A 14,654-nucleotide genomic window follows, 5' to 3' on the forward strand; every position below is an offset into this window, starting at 1 on the left:
TTATGTTTTGATATAACATTTTCTTCATATATCAGTCTATATTAAGCTGATGGTCACTTAAATATGAACACATTGTTTACTCCTCTTCCCACCCCCCTACATTTTAGGTATATGGTGTCATGCTTTACATCCTTTTATTTTGTGTGTCCCTTGACTGATTTTTACAGATACACCTATTTTTACTGCTTTTGTGCTTCCTACTTTTCTTACTCTTACAGTCTTTACTTTCCTCTCAAAGAGTCCCCACCTGACATTTTTGTAGGGCTACTTTAGTGGTCAGAACTCCTTTAGCTTTTGTTTGTGTGGGAAACTCTTTATCTCTCCTTCTTCTGAATTATAGCCTTGCTGGTTAGGGTATTCTTGGCTGTAGATTATGCCTTTTCAGCAGTAAGAATATATCATTCCACTCTCTTCTGGCTTTCAAAGTTTAAAATGAAAAATCCACATATAGCTTTATGGAGTTTCCCTTGTATGTAATTATTTTCTTTTCTCTTGCTGCTTAAAAAATTATCTCTTTATCACTACTTTTTGCCATTTTAATTACTATGTGTCTTGGTGTGGACCTCCTTGGGCTGATTTTTTTGGGAGACCTTTGTGCCTCCTGGATCTGGATATCTTTTTCAGCTGTCAGATATGGAAATTTGTCAGCTGTTATTTCTTCAAAGAAGTTTTCTGTCCCCCTTTCTCTCTCTTCTTCTTCCAGGATCCCTGTAGTGTGAATGCTATTATGCTTGATGGAGGTGCTGAGTCCCTTAAGTCTATTATTTTCCATAATTTTTTCTCTCACCTGCTCAGCTTGATTACTTTCCATTACTGTGTCCTCTAGGTCAGTGATTCATTCTTCTGCTTCTTCCAGACTGCTATTTATTCCATCTAATGTATTTTTAATTTCATTGTGTTCTTCATTTCTGTTTTTTTTTTTAAATCTCCGTATTAAGAGTCTCATTGATGTCCTCCATTCTTTTCTCAAGTTCAGTGAGTATCTTTATGATAATTAGTTTAAATTCTCTATCAGGCATATTATTTATATCTGTTTCACTTAAATCTCTTGCTGTGATTTTGCCCTGTTCTTTCATTTGGAAAATATTCCTCTGTCTCTCATTTTTTCCAATTCTCTGTGTCTGTTGCTGTGTGTTAGGTAAGTCAGCTGTGTCTCCTGCTCTTGAAAGTAATAGCCTTATGAAGAAGAGATCATGTTGTGCCTTGTAGTGCAGTGTCTCTTGTTCCCCAGAATCTGGCACTTCAGGGGTTTCTCCTGTGTGTGTTGCATGAACCTTGCCATTGTGTCTTGGCTGCTTTTTCCTTTGGTCCAGTTGTCTTCGGTGGTACTCTTTGCCTGTTGTGGGCAGTGTTTGATCCCTATGGTGTTAGTGGACCAATCTGGGGCTGCCATGGGCTTAAGTTGATTCAAAATAGACATTTGCAGTAGCACCAAACTGCAAGGCACTTTCCCTGTATTGTCCTCTGAGAAGTTTTCATTGGTGGGCAGGGCCTTCAACCACACCAAATGTCTGCAACAGCTGACTGGTGTATGTGGTTATCTTCTCCTCACTCCAGGGATGGACCCACTTTGGAGTGGTGCTAGCCCCTTTCAGGGCCACTTCCAGGCCTGTAGCCCCAGCTCGAATGGGCCCTAGCCAAGAGCATGTTGGAAGGGGTGAGTTGAGCAGTGCCCATGGGGTTTGTGTGCCAGTGAGAGTGGGTGTGCCACTGCTGCCACCACTGGGACCAGGCAGCCAGGGTGGTCATGCAGTCGGAACAATGTGTGCAAAGCATGCATGGGCAGGACACATAATTTTAACAAGTGCAATGGTCTTCTGGGGGAGGGGACCCACAATACTGACACTAAGGCAAGCATTACTGGAAAGGGTGGATCTGGGGTTTGGAGTCAGAGCTTGGTATAAGCAAGTTAGGTAATGAATGTCAGCTCCATGTCAGTTCCCACAGGTGGCTGGTGGTTGTGTGTTTACACTGGAGGTAGGGAAGGGAAATGGTACCTGCCAGCTCCTTTGTTCCTAGAGAAGTCCCTCAATGAGCATTGCCCTTCTGGGACATACTCTGAGATTGGTACATAATTCTCTCTCTCATATGCCCGAGGCATTTTTCAATCTGCTGCTTCTACTCTGTATCTTTGTGAGCTATTTGTTGTGCTGTCCCTCTAAGGGCAGAGAATCAGCTTCCTTTCACCCTCCTACAGCTCTCCCAGAGCCTAGCCCACTGATTTTTTAAATTTCAAGCTTTAAGTCCTATTGGTTGTAAGAACTCACAAAATTCAAAATTGGCCTCTCTAGTTTTCAAAGGCAAATGTTATGGAGCTATACTTTCCCTCCCTTCCCGGTATAAGGTCTGTTTCTCTCCCTCTCTACACACATGACTGCCCACCCCCCACCCCCTGCCCTGCCAGTGGCCTGGTCCCTTTAGCTCCCTACCCTGTCTTTGCCCTTCCTACCCTCTTCAATGTGGCGGCTTCTCTACATTTAGTTGTGGAGTTTGTTCTGCTAGTCTTTGGGTGGTTTTCTGGGTTGTTTTCTCCAATGTGAGTGTTCTCTAGTTATATCTGTGGGATGAGATGAGCTTAGGGTCCTCCTACTCAGCCATCTTCCCCCAAGTTCAAGGATATATTACTTCTGCCAAGTAACAACCTCATTTTATAACAAAGAATATGAATATATATGTAGAATTACAAAATATCCAGCACCCAGCAAGGTAAAATCCACACTTTCTGGAATCCATTAAAAATAACGACATTTATGGGGTGCCTGGGTGGCGCAGTCGGTTAAGCATCCGACTTCAGCCAGGTCACGATCTCACGGTCTGTGAGTTCGAGCCCCGCGTCAGGCTCTGGGCTGATGGCTCAGAGCCTGGAGCTTGTTTCCGATTCTGTCTCTCTCTCTCTCTCTCTCTCTCTCTCTCTGCCCCTCCCCCGTTCATGCTCTGTCTCTCTCTGTCCCAAAAATAAATAAAACGTTGAAAAAAAATTTTTTTAAAATAACGACATTCAAACAAGCAGAAAAATACTGTATACAGTGAGAAAAATTAATCAATGGAAAATGACCCAATCTTGACACAGATAATGGAACTAGCAATAAGAATTAAGGTACTTAAAACTGTATTCATTATGTTTAAAAATCTAAAGGAAGTATTGAACACATTAAATAGAAGGATAGAATATATTTAAAAAAAGGCCTAACCCAATTTCAAGAGATGAAAATTGTAAGGTCTGAGATGAAAATAATTTGAACGTCAAAAAAAATTTCCAAATTTGATAAAACAACAGATCTGTAAGAAATTAAATAAACATCAAACACACACACACACACACACACACACACACAATGAAGAAAAGGACATCATGACACATGATAATCAAATCATTAAAATCCCTGATAAAGAGAAAATCTTATAAGTAGCCACAAAACAAAGATAAATTTCATGCAAGGCAGCAAAGATACAGAAGACAGCAGATTTCTCATCAGGAACAATGCCAGCTATGAGGCAGTGGAGCAATATCTTTTAAGTACTGAAAGGAAAAAAGGAACTGTCATCTTAGAATTCTTTGCCTGGTGAAAATATCTTTCAAGTGTGTTTCACTGTATAGAAGCTGAATGAATTCATCACTAGCAGACCTGAGCTAGAAGGAAATGTGAATGGAAGTCCTTTAAGCAGAAAGGAAGTGATACCAGCTGGAAATATATATCTACACAAAGGAATAAAGAGTACTAGCAATGTTAACTACATTTGAACTAAACACAAAGACTTTTAAAGATGGAAGTCTCTTTAAAATATCACCCACTGTTTAGAGTCAAAATAATAAGTGTATTTTGAGGGTGGTAAGCTATGTAGGAGTTCAATGCTTTGCAAACACAGCACAAAGTCTGGAAGGGGAGACTGTAAAGTGGAGAAAGGATAATCTTTTTCATAATGGTGCTGGAACAATTGTATATCCTTCTGCAAAAAAGCAACAGCAAAAGAACACAACAGCAATAACAGCAAGGAGACCAAAACAACTCTGACCTGTACCTCATGCCACATACAAAACACAAAATGAATCATAGCTCTAAATTTAAAGCCTAAAATGATAACACTTCTGAAGGGAAATATAGGAGAAGATCTTTGTGACTTGGGTTAAGTAAAGATTTTTAGGTATAACACCTAAAACATGACCCATAGAAGAAAATATTGATAATTTAGATTTCATCAAAATTAACTTATGCTCTTGGAAAATCACTAAGAGAATGAAAGACAAATCCAGACTTGGAGAAAGCAGTTTCCAGTTATATATCTGAGAAGACCCTTGTAACCAGAATATATAAAAAAACTCTAAAAATTCAACTATATGAAAACAAACAACACAATTTAAAAATGTGTGAAATATTTGAACACTTTATCAGAGAAGATGTACAAATGGCAAATTATCACATGAAAAAGACTCAACATCATTAGGCATTAAGAAATTCAAATTAAAACCACAATGAGATACTACTACACATATATCAGAATGACTAAGATTAAAAGGACTTAGTGTACCAAGCGTTCATGTTAATATGACAACTGGAGTTCTCATACCTTGCTGGAAGCTAATGTAAAATATTACAACCACTTTGAAAAAAGTTTGGCAATCTTAAATGAAACAAAAATGTACCAGCCATTCCACTCCCAGGTATTTATCCAGAAAAAATGAAAGTATATGTACATACAAAGACTTGTGCATGAGTATTTATACTTAGCTTTATTTTAAAAACCCAAGGCTGGAAAGAACCAAAATGTCCATCAATAGGTCAATGAATAAACAAATTGTGGGATATCTGATTAATGGAACACTGCTCGGCTATTAAAAGAAGAAATTGTTGAACTTGTAATAACATGGCTGAGTTACCAACCATGTACCAACTATGTACCAACATAGTACATGCTGTTATTCCAGTTGTATAAAATTCTAGAAAATGCAAATGAATCTATAATTATAGAATGTAGATCAGAGTTTGCCTAAGGCTTTGGGGTGGGAACTGGGAGTGGTGGAAAGGAAAGATTTAAAAGGGGGTGTGAAGGGGTGCCTGAGTGGCTCAGTTGGGTAAGCATCCAACTCTTTATTTTGGCTCAGGTCATTACCTTGCACGGTTTAAGAGTTTGAGCCGCGCATCTGGCTCTGTGCTGACAGTGCACAGTCTGCTTGGGATTCTCCGTCTCCTTCTCTCTCTGTCCCTCCCCTGCTCGCTCATTCTCTCTCTCTCTCTCCCTCTCTCTCTCTCTCTCTCTCTCTCTCTCTCTCTCTCTCTCTGTCTCTCTCAAAAATAAGTAAATAAACATTTAAAAAATAAAAAAGGGCTGTGAAGAATATTTTGGAGGTATTCATGATCTTGATTGTGGTTATGGTTTCATGGTGTATATACATGTCAAAACTGGTCAAATTGTACACTTTAAGTGTATACCATTTATTGTATGTCAAATTTACCTCAGTAAAACTGGTTTTAAAAGGATCTAACCCAAATCCTTGATTGTACAGATGATGAACTGAGGCCAGAGTCGTTAAGAGTTATGGATTCTAAACGGATCTCTGTTAATTCTTAATGAGTACATCTTGCTTCTCTTCTTGCTTATTTGTTTGGTGATACATTCAAGAAATTTTCTGAGAACTGAGATCAGGTTCATTGGTCTGTACATTAGTCCCAGCAAGATTCCTGGATTGAGGTAGATTCTTAACAACTCTTCACTGACTTAGGAATTTAATTCTTAAGTAGTATGTTGAAAATATCTCCTCCTTGAATTTCTGCATTAGAAGTCTTGAGGGGTTGGAGGGGTTATGTTTACTAAGCTCCTATATAAGATACCTAACAACCCTGTGAGGTATGTATCATCATCCTCATTTTTCCAAATGAGGAAGCTGAAGAGTGGATGGGTTTAATGACTTGGCTGACAGTACACCGTTAGTAAACCACAGAGCTGGGATTAGAATTTAGAACTGTCACATGACAAAACCTGATTTCCGGGCTTTATGAAGCAGACTATATAGGTCAGGATCCATTTTTTTTCTTAGCAACAGAATATGGATTCATATCCTAGAATATGGATTCATCCTAATGGAAGTCACCCTATCTATGCAACCAATGACAGTCCTCTAATGAGATTGCTCCTTTGAAGGTTCCTACCATGGTTAGTAATTGTAGGCCCTTATAAATGTGTCCTTCTCCACCCTGATGTTCACTATAAGCTGGTGAGTCCTGGAATTTCTTGAAGTAATCACCTTGCAATAAGTCATAGTGTGAACTTCCCTTTAAAATTCTCATGTTCAAGCATATTTCTCCTCTCTCCAGCTAAAAGGTAGGTATAAAACAGGCCTGGTACCCAAAAGTTAACTAAAGTTTAGAAGGCCCACTGAGCATATGAGAACTTGCATCTTTTTTTGCCTCATTATAGATTATTTCTCTGTTTTCTAGTGCTTTCTGTGGCTCTGCTGAGAGAAATCTTAGCACATATCAGGATGGTTTGTCCCTTTCAAATCTTATTGGAAGAAGGTGGTTGGAGAAATCTCAAATAGTTGGTAGCTGCCAGGAGGTCAGTCCCCTTCAAGAATGCCCCAAAGCCCACTCCTCATTACTTAGTTTAGAGAGCGTTATGGGAGAATGTTCAGCACAAGATATTGTTTCTCAGCCAACTATTTTCATTTCACCCACTGCAGCAAGACCATTGCTTGCTTTCCTGGGACATGAAAACAGCCAAATAGTGTCAGTAATTTATCTTCTTAGTTTTTCCAAAGCCAGCACAATGAACTTTGCAGCACTTAGTGAATCTGTATGAAAGGAGAGTTTTGGATTTTGGAAGATTATGCTTACCCAGGGTTCTACAGAGCCCTGAGACTTCCCTGGGTTGATCTTCCCTGAGACTGATCTTTCCTGAGACTGATCTTTCCATACATATCTGGTCCCTGATGTGTCCTGTCAAGATATCTATGCGGCCTCATGCTCAACCAACCAGCTTCCTTTCCTTCCAACCCCCTTGTCAGAACCCAGCCCTGTCTCTTCGCTGTCCTCATCACATACCAAGCTTATTCTTACTTCTGGACCTTAAGTGGTGATGCTCCTCCCCTGATGCACCACTGACAGGGCACTTTGTTCCATTGTCTTTAATTGTTTTGCTGTAACTTCTTGTACAGCAATTTTGGTATTTGTTGGATCTAGCTTTAAATCCTAGGACAGCCATTTACCAGCTCTGTGACATCAGGCAGGTCACTAAATGTCTCTGATTCATAGCTTCCTTTGTGTCACAGAAAGTTAAGAATACCAACTGAACAGGGCTAATGTGAAGATTAAGGACAGCTGTCTGCAGTATGAGGAGGAATGTTGGCAAAAGCTCAGTTTGGTGAAGTGTAGGGTCAAGCTTATAACTGTTCCTTTCATGCTTTCCCTCTCTCCCTTTTCCAGGCTATTTCTTGGGATCGAGACTCATAATTTAATTCTTCTGTGACCTCGATAGTGCTGAGTACACAGTTGGTACTATGTGAATACTTGATACTGGAGAGAATGTATTTGTTTGCAGAAGAAGGAAAGGCAAGTAGGGATTCTCTGTCTCTCAGTGACATTTTTCTGTTCTTTCTCACAATGCAGTTTAGGTTGCTTTTGCCCTCTTGATAACAGCATTATAAAGGCTGTTTAGATCAGGTTGTAACAGTCAAATATGTCATTTATTTTGTTTCCCTGAGTTGGACCACTGCTTTCCAGTAGCTCCTAACTGCTGGTTTTCTCATGTGGGCTTCAAGCTCGATGGTAAAGTCTTCATCCTTCTTGAGAAGATGCGCCCTAGGACTCTGATAAAAATGCTTACCATGCTGCTGATGCTTTTGCAAATTGTATTGGTTCTTTCCAAGTCTTTGAAGGCACGATGCTGTTCCATAATCCTTACTTTTGTCCTTCCACTTTCTGGAGAATGCCTTTCACCCCTTGTGCCCATCTACTGCTCTTTCAAGACAAAGTCACTTTCTCTATACAGCCTTTCAGGACTTAGGCCTTTCCCATGTTGATCAGGTGAACTTAGCCTCTCCCTTCTCTGAATCCCTGTATTTTTCTAACTTACATAGATTTTTTCCCATAGCACCTTGTTATGGACTGAATATTTTTGTTACCCCCAAATCCATATGTTGAAACCTAATCCCCAATGTAATCTCCAATGTGAGGGTAGAGCCCTCATGTACGGGATTAGTGTCCTTTTAAGAAGAGGCTAAAGAACTGGTCCTTTCTCTCTCTCTCTCTCTCTCTCTCTTTCTCTCTTTACCATGTAAAGATAATGCAAGAAGACAGCTGTCTGCAATCAGAAAGAAGGCTGTCTCCAGGCACTGAATCAGCCAGTACCTTGATCTAGGACTTCCAGCCTCCCAAACTGTAATAAATAATGTTTTGTTGTTGCTAAGCCACCCAGTGTGTGATATTGTGTTTTAGCAGCCTGAATTAAGACACACCTGTATACTTGATTGTGCTTACTGGTTTCCATGTGTTTCCCCTTACTGTCCTGGGAGTATGACCTACTTGAAAAATAAGCCTTGGGGTACCTGGGTGTCTCAGTCAGTTAAGTGTCTGACTTCAGCTCAGGTCATGATCTCATGGTCCGTGAGTTCAAGCCCTGCATTGGGCTCTGTGCTGACAGCTTGGAGCCTGGAGCCTGCTTTGGATTCTGTGTTTCCCCCTCTCTCTGCCCCTCCTCCACTTGCTCTCTTTCTCTCTCTCTGTCTCTCTGTCTCTCTCTCTCAAAAATAAATAAACATTAAAAAAATATTTAAAAAAAAGAATGTGTCTTATTTCTGAATCTCAGTACCTAGTACCTTGCCTGAGACAGGACAAAATGGATGGATGGGTGGAAGGCAGGAAAGCACACAATTAGAAGGGCCTTTTAACTATTTTTCCAGTGATTTTAACTATTTCTTTCAAACACTCTGCAGACCTTTCCCCTTTTGCAGTACCCCAGTGGCCGTGAGCTCAGGAGATACAAGATGATGCTGAAAGCCTGATTTTTCCAAACTTAAGTTCAGAACTCAAGAGTGAGACATTGCTTTGGAAAGCTCTTCATGGGTAGGGGCAGGTATAGGAGAATTCACTCAAAGAGTTTTTCCCTTTCTTGGGTTTGTTTTCCACTGAAATTAGCAGAGTTAAAATTTTCATTAGGAAGATACTTCTGCTAAAAAATGTAATAAAGAGTTAAAAGCTAGCACATTTCTCCCCACATAAAAATGGATTTTGATTCTCTCTTTGGGTTTTTCTGTGTGACTTTTACTGCATGGGTATCTGAGGGAAGAGTATTATTTAATGCTTTTCAGGGGATGAAAAGGGTTGCGCCTGGAGTATCTTGTGTGACATCATTTATTATTTTTATTTCAAACTAGTAATTCTGAAACATTCCAAGATTCTTAAAATTTGTGAAAATGAGAGTGCTTATCACCTACATATTTTTTTATACTCAACAAAGTGTTTTACAGGTTTCATCTCATTTACTCCTCACAACAAACCTATAGTTTAGGTCCTTATAATCGTTATTTTACACATGAGGTTTGGAGCTCAGAAAGATTAGGTAATTTGCATAAAGCATGTCAGTGGCAGAGTCAGACTTAAAAAACAAGGTCTTGTTGCTCTGAGTCCTAGGCTTCTTATGAGAGATTTAGCGAACAGGTTTTTCTCACATGTGAATTACTGTTTTGTGTTCCTAACATAAACCAATGGAGGTTGAAAGAAATGATGAAAACTTTAATGATGCTAAACGTCTGTAAATGCAATGTATTAAAAATAACGAGAACAGAAAATCCATAGTTCTACAGGTTTCTCTAGTTGTTGAGCATCAAATCATATTTCCCAGTGAGCTATCTGTTTCCAAATTTTAAGCTCCTATCCTTCTAATAAGCCTCTTCATCAGTGAACTGAAAGGTACATGCATTGGATTTAGCCAAACACACACACAAGGATGTCGATATGTATGCATGGTTTTAAGATATTAATATCTCCTCAGGATGAATTTTGATGGAAAAAAATTTCAGTCAAATTAACACTGTTGTTCATGAGTATACCAGAGCATTAATGCCTTATCCAGTATCACTCAAAATTCAAGAGTGTCTGCATAAAAGCTTTGATATTTTCTCTCTATCCCCTACTGTATCACTTTAGCACTTTCTTGTCTTCCTTCCTGGCCAGGCAGGGGTTTAGCCAGAGTGACTTGGAGGAGAGCATGCATTGGTTCTGATGTGGGGAGCTGTCAGTTTTGTTAGAACATCCAAGAAGAGTGGGGATCAGAAGGTCAGGGCTGTAAATTCAATCTCTAAGACTTGAAGATGGCAGCTGTAACAGTGTGAATAATTCCCATCTTTCCAATGGATGAATAGTCAGTTTGTGTTAGTGCAAAGGGGAAAGGTGCGAGGAGTCTGGAGCAGAGCTGTGGATAATACTCACTATGTTACTCCTCTTTATAGCTGTCTGGGGTGAGTTGGGGACAGCCCAAATCTGCACAAAGAAAACAAGGACAACACTGACAGGAGCCCTATTGGTAATTAGCAGGTGATCAACTTAGAATTTAATTCAAGGGATCGTGGCTTCAGGGAAGGACTTATAAACCCCTATCCTGGATTGTAGTAGTAGTATAACCCATAATTACATAAAGAATGCATGGATTGTTTTTTACAAAAATGCATTGCCTTACATACTTGCCTAGAAATGACAGTCATGTGCATCTTTTCTGCTCAACCACACAATTTTATGGAATCTTCCAGATGTCTCTACCCCGTAGGTTGTCATGTCACTACAAGAGAAGCTCTAAATGTGGATGTAAATCTAAATGTTTCATTGTGCACTCTTCTATCAGACTATCTGTGAAAATATGATCAGTGGAAGAGACTGCTGTTATACAGTTTCCTTGGAATAATTCTTAACTATTCCCATCTTGTTTGCTAAAAAGCCAGTTTTTATTCATAAGCAACAATTCCTCATAATCCTAGGATAATTCAAGGATCTTCATCCAAATGCAGAGATATTTGTTGTCTTCAATGTACAAGGCATATGGAATCTTAGCAAAATTTGTTGAAAAATATACATAAATCACACCTGCATGTTCTCTTTTACTCACATACTAGTTTATCTTCCAAAAGAAAGGAAACTTGAATCGATTTAACCAACTCCACATGAAGACCCTACTGTTGTGCATCTTGTGCTGACTGGAGATGGGTCAGATTTTACTAAAAATCAGCCATCCAGCAATCTTTTTCTTCATGGAGAATATTTCAGAGGGGACAATAATGCTCCATCACGTCATTGTGCACAAAAGGATGTGAAGTAGTCATGCAAGAAAAGCCTTACTTATAAGTGAAGGAGGGAACATTGAAGAAAACAAAGAAAAAAATATTGCCACTGTGCCATTCTGGAATGTATATTTATCCAGTGTCTTAAATTATACTAGAATGTGGAACCCTGGGGTTTGCTTTTATTCATTGCTGTATCCTCAGCATCTGGAAAAGTACTTGGCACATATTAGGTGCTTAATAAATAATACTGTAACAGTATTTATATAGCATATCCTATAAAAATATTTACACTGTAATAACACTTATATATTGTATAGTATAATAACCATACCATGATACTTATGTGAATATATAACTTATACAGAAATAGGTATTCTAATGTGGTATTACACAGTGCTTATTGGAGGCATGGGCTGGCTTATTATATATTATTAAATTAATATTTTGGTGTCATTGGTATTGGCTCTTTAAGCCACTAATTAGTTCCTGGTCCCCATGTGGCCTTTGTGTATCAAGGTGAGGATGGGACTCTGAGGGTGGGAGAATGGAATTTCTAGGAAGTCAGCCAAGCTGGCGTGTGAACAAATAGGTGCCAGAAATACCTTCCACCCCATGCACAAGTACACACGTTACACACCATAGATAGCCATAGGCTTGACCCTAAATCCTGCTAGTTTGTTATTATTTAGACCTCTATTTTTAGCTTGTAGTTTTGATCATGAATTCTAGCTTGTCAATTCATTTACCGCCATAGTGAACCTTTGGTGTCTTCAGCTACTGCCCTTCCCTCTACTAGTCAAACGTATTAGCTCATTGGTAGCTTTTTCCTAGAGTTCTTAAGAAACATGATTTTATTTACGTTTGAATTAAAATTTTATTTACAAAGGAAAAAGCACTTTGACTAATTGATTTGGACTACAGTATTGATTGCAGGGCCTTGGGTCACAAGATATAAACTCATACATTCTTCATGCAACAAATATTGATGGAAGTGTATCCATCAGTCTGATGCTATACCAGGTACTATGTCTGTAAGGCTCTGCCCTTTGGAAGACTCACAGACGAGGAAGAGGGACAACCACCTAATAACAATGTAGCATGATAAAACCTCGAAGAGAGAGACCTGCCCAAAGGAGTCAGTGATTGGCACAGCTGTAAGGAACACTCAGGGAAACTTCTGTCGAGTGAAGATGCTTCAACTAAGTCTTGAAGGTTGGATAGGAGTTCAGTGTAAAAGTGTGTGCATCCCGGGAGAATTGTGGGCAGGTGGAGGAAGCATTGTACACTACAAACCTCAGAAACGGCAGAGTCAGGTTTTCCTCAACACATTATTGGAATTAAAAATGTTGCTGATGTGTTATACAAAACCTTGAAAATATCTGAGCAAACTCTAAACTCTTGCTACTCAAAATGCCGTCTGGTGGTCAGCACCACCCATGAGCAGATTAGAAATACAGAATCTCACTCAGGCTCACCATAGACCTACCAGACCAGAATCTGCATTTTAACAGTATCCCCAGGTAATTCACATATACGTTAACATCTGTAAGTACAAAGCCAAAGCCGTTCTTTTTGGAAGATTGAATCTTCTGTCAGAGGAGTTTGGGGCACTTTTAAAACTGAAACTGATAATTGAATAATGCAGTAAACATGTGTGAAGTTCATTTTGACAACAGCATGGAAATCTATAGGAGATCTATAGTAAGCCTGTGGCTGTTTAACTTTGGGGAGTAAATTTTTCAGTTAGAAATTGATCACTATCTACACTTTAGCTGCTGCGAAGGGGTAGAAAATGGGCTAGGCTCACCTCTTTTCCTTTAAGGAAAAGGCTCACGTTTTCCTTTGATTGGATGGATGACCTTAGGCGAACTCTTCAAACTCACCGAGCCTCAGTTATTTCATCATTTATAGGCATCTCCTTATTTGCCAAGTGAGGGACCATGGTACCTGCCACACAGGTGTCTCAGTAGGATCCAAAGAAATAATGTGTGGCACAATGCTTTGCAAGTGATGAATGGAATAGGTTATGATTTAAATATCTGCATAGAAAAATACATATTTGTAGAGCATTTACTATGATCTAAGACCTACAATAAACTTACCTAAGTTCAAATGTATTTGTTGTAATTAAAATAAGCAAAGCAAAACAGATATATTTCATGCTTGTTTAAGGAGAGTAGTGTCAAGAGGAAATTAAAACAAGCACTTAGTAATATATGCACCCCTGTGTTATTGCAGTGTTATTTATAATAACCAAGATATGGAAGCAATGTTAAGTGTTAATTGATGGATAAATGGATAAATGTTATATATAAATATATATGTGTGTATATATATATATATATACACACACACTATATACACACACACGCAGACATATACACACATGCGTGCGCGCGCACACACACACACACACACACACACACACATATATATATATATATATATATATATATATAATGGAATATTACTCAGCCATCTAAAAGAATGAGATCTTGCTATCTGTGACAACAGAATTGGGCCTAGAGGATATTATGCTAAGTGAAATAAGTAAAACAGAGGACAAATACCATATGATTCACATATTTGTGGAGTCTAAAAACCAAAACAAAGGAACAAACAAAACGCAGAAACAGATCCGTAAATACAGAGAACAAACTGATGGTTCCCAGAGCGGAGGTGTTGTTGGAGATGGGTGAAAAGTGGTGAAGAGGTGCAAGCTGCCAGTTATGGAATGGATAAGTCAAGGGCATGAAAGGTACAGCATAGGGAATATAGTCAAAGGTGTTGTAATAGTGTTGTATGATGACAGATGGTAGGTACACTTGTGGTGCGTGTAGCATAAGGTTAAGACTTTTTCAAATCACTAAGTTCTATACATGAAACTAATATAACATTGTGTGTCAACCATACTTCATTAAAAAAACAAGCACTTAGTACATGAATCATAGAAAACTTGTGACACTGGCCTTGTTGCTCAGTCTACTCCAGTAATCCTTTCTGATCTCCACTTTCCCAGGCATGCGCCAAGGCAATGACCATGGTTCTCAATACCGCTCAGCCATCTATCCAACCTCTACCAAGCACCTGGAGGTGGCCCTGAGATCTAAAGAAGACTACCAGAAGGTAGGGTCTCCTCTTGCTCCCAGATGCCCACTGTTGGCCCCCACCAAGTCAGACCCCACCTGTAGAGGGAGAGTCTGGTTGTTTTCACCTAGCACTGTTCTATTTACATAGTTTTTGGAAATGTCTGTCATCTTCTGCTCTATAAATATGCTACATCATATTTTAGGAGTAGGCCCTTGTTCATTTCTCATAAAATCAACTCATCCAGATGAATATGTATCTTCTTTTCTCTCTGTCTCTCTCTGCCTCTATCTCTTGCTGG

General features: G+C 39.2%; 1 protein-coding gene across 5 annotated transcripts in view; it reads left to right on the forward strand.

The window, feature by feature from the left end:
- MSRA (methionine sulfoxide reductase A) overlaps positions 1-14,654 on the forward strand; it is a 452,460-nt gene that overhangs the window by 329,624 nt on the left and 108,182 nt on the right. For 4 of the 5 annotated variants that reach the window (XM_045055626.1, XM_045055625.1, XM_011281559.4 and 1 more), the window contains one exon: positions 14,286-14,392. The exons of the other annotated variant lie outside the window; for it this stretch is intronic. In XM_045055626.1, the coding sequence (XP_044911561.1) occupies positions 14,286-14,392 (107 nt within the window). The remainder of the gene's footprint in view (positions 1-14,285; positions 14,393-14,654) is intronic. 5 annotated transcript variants of the gene reach the window in all.

The sequence above is a fragment of the Felis catus genome, chromosome B1, assembly GCF_018350175.1.
Source record: "Felis catus isolate Fca126 chromosome B1, F.catus_Fca126_mat1.0, whole genome shotgun sequence".
In the NCBI taxonomy this organism is placed as follows: Eukaryota; Metazoa; Chordata; class Mammalia; order Carnivora; family Felidae; genus Felis; species Felis catus.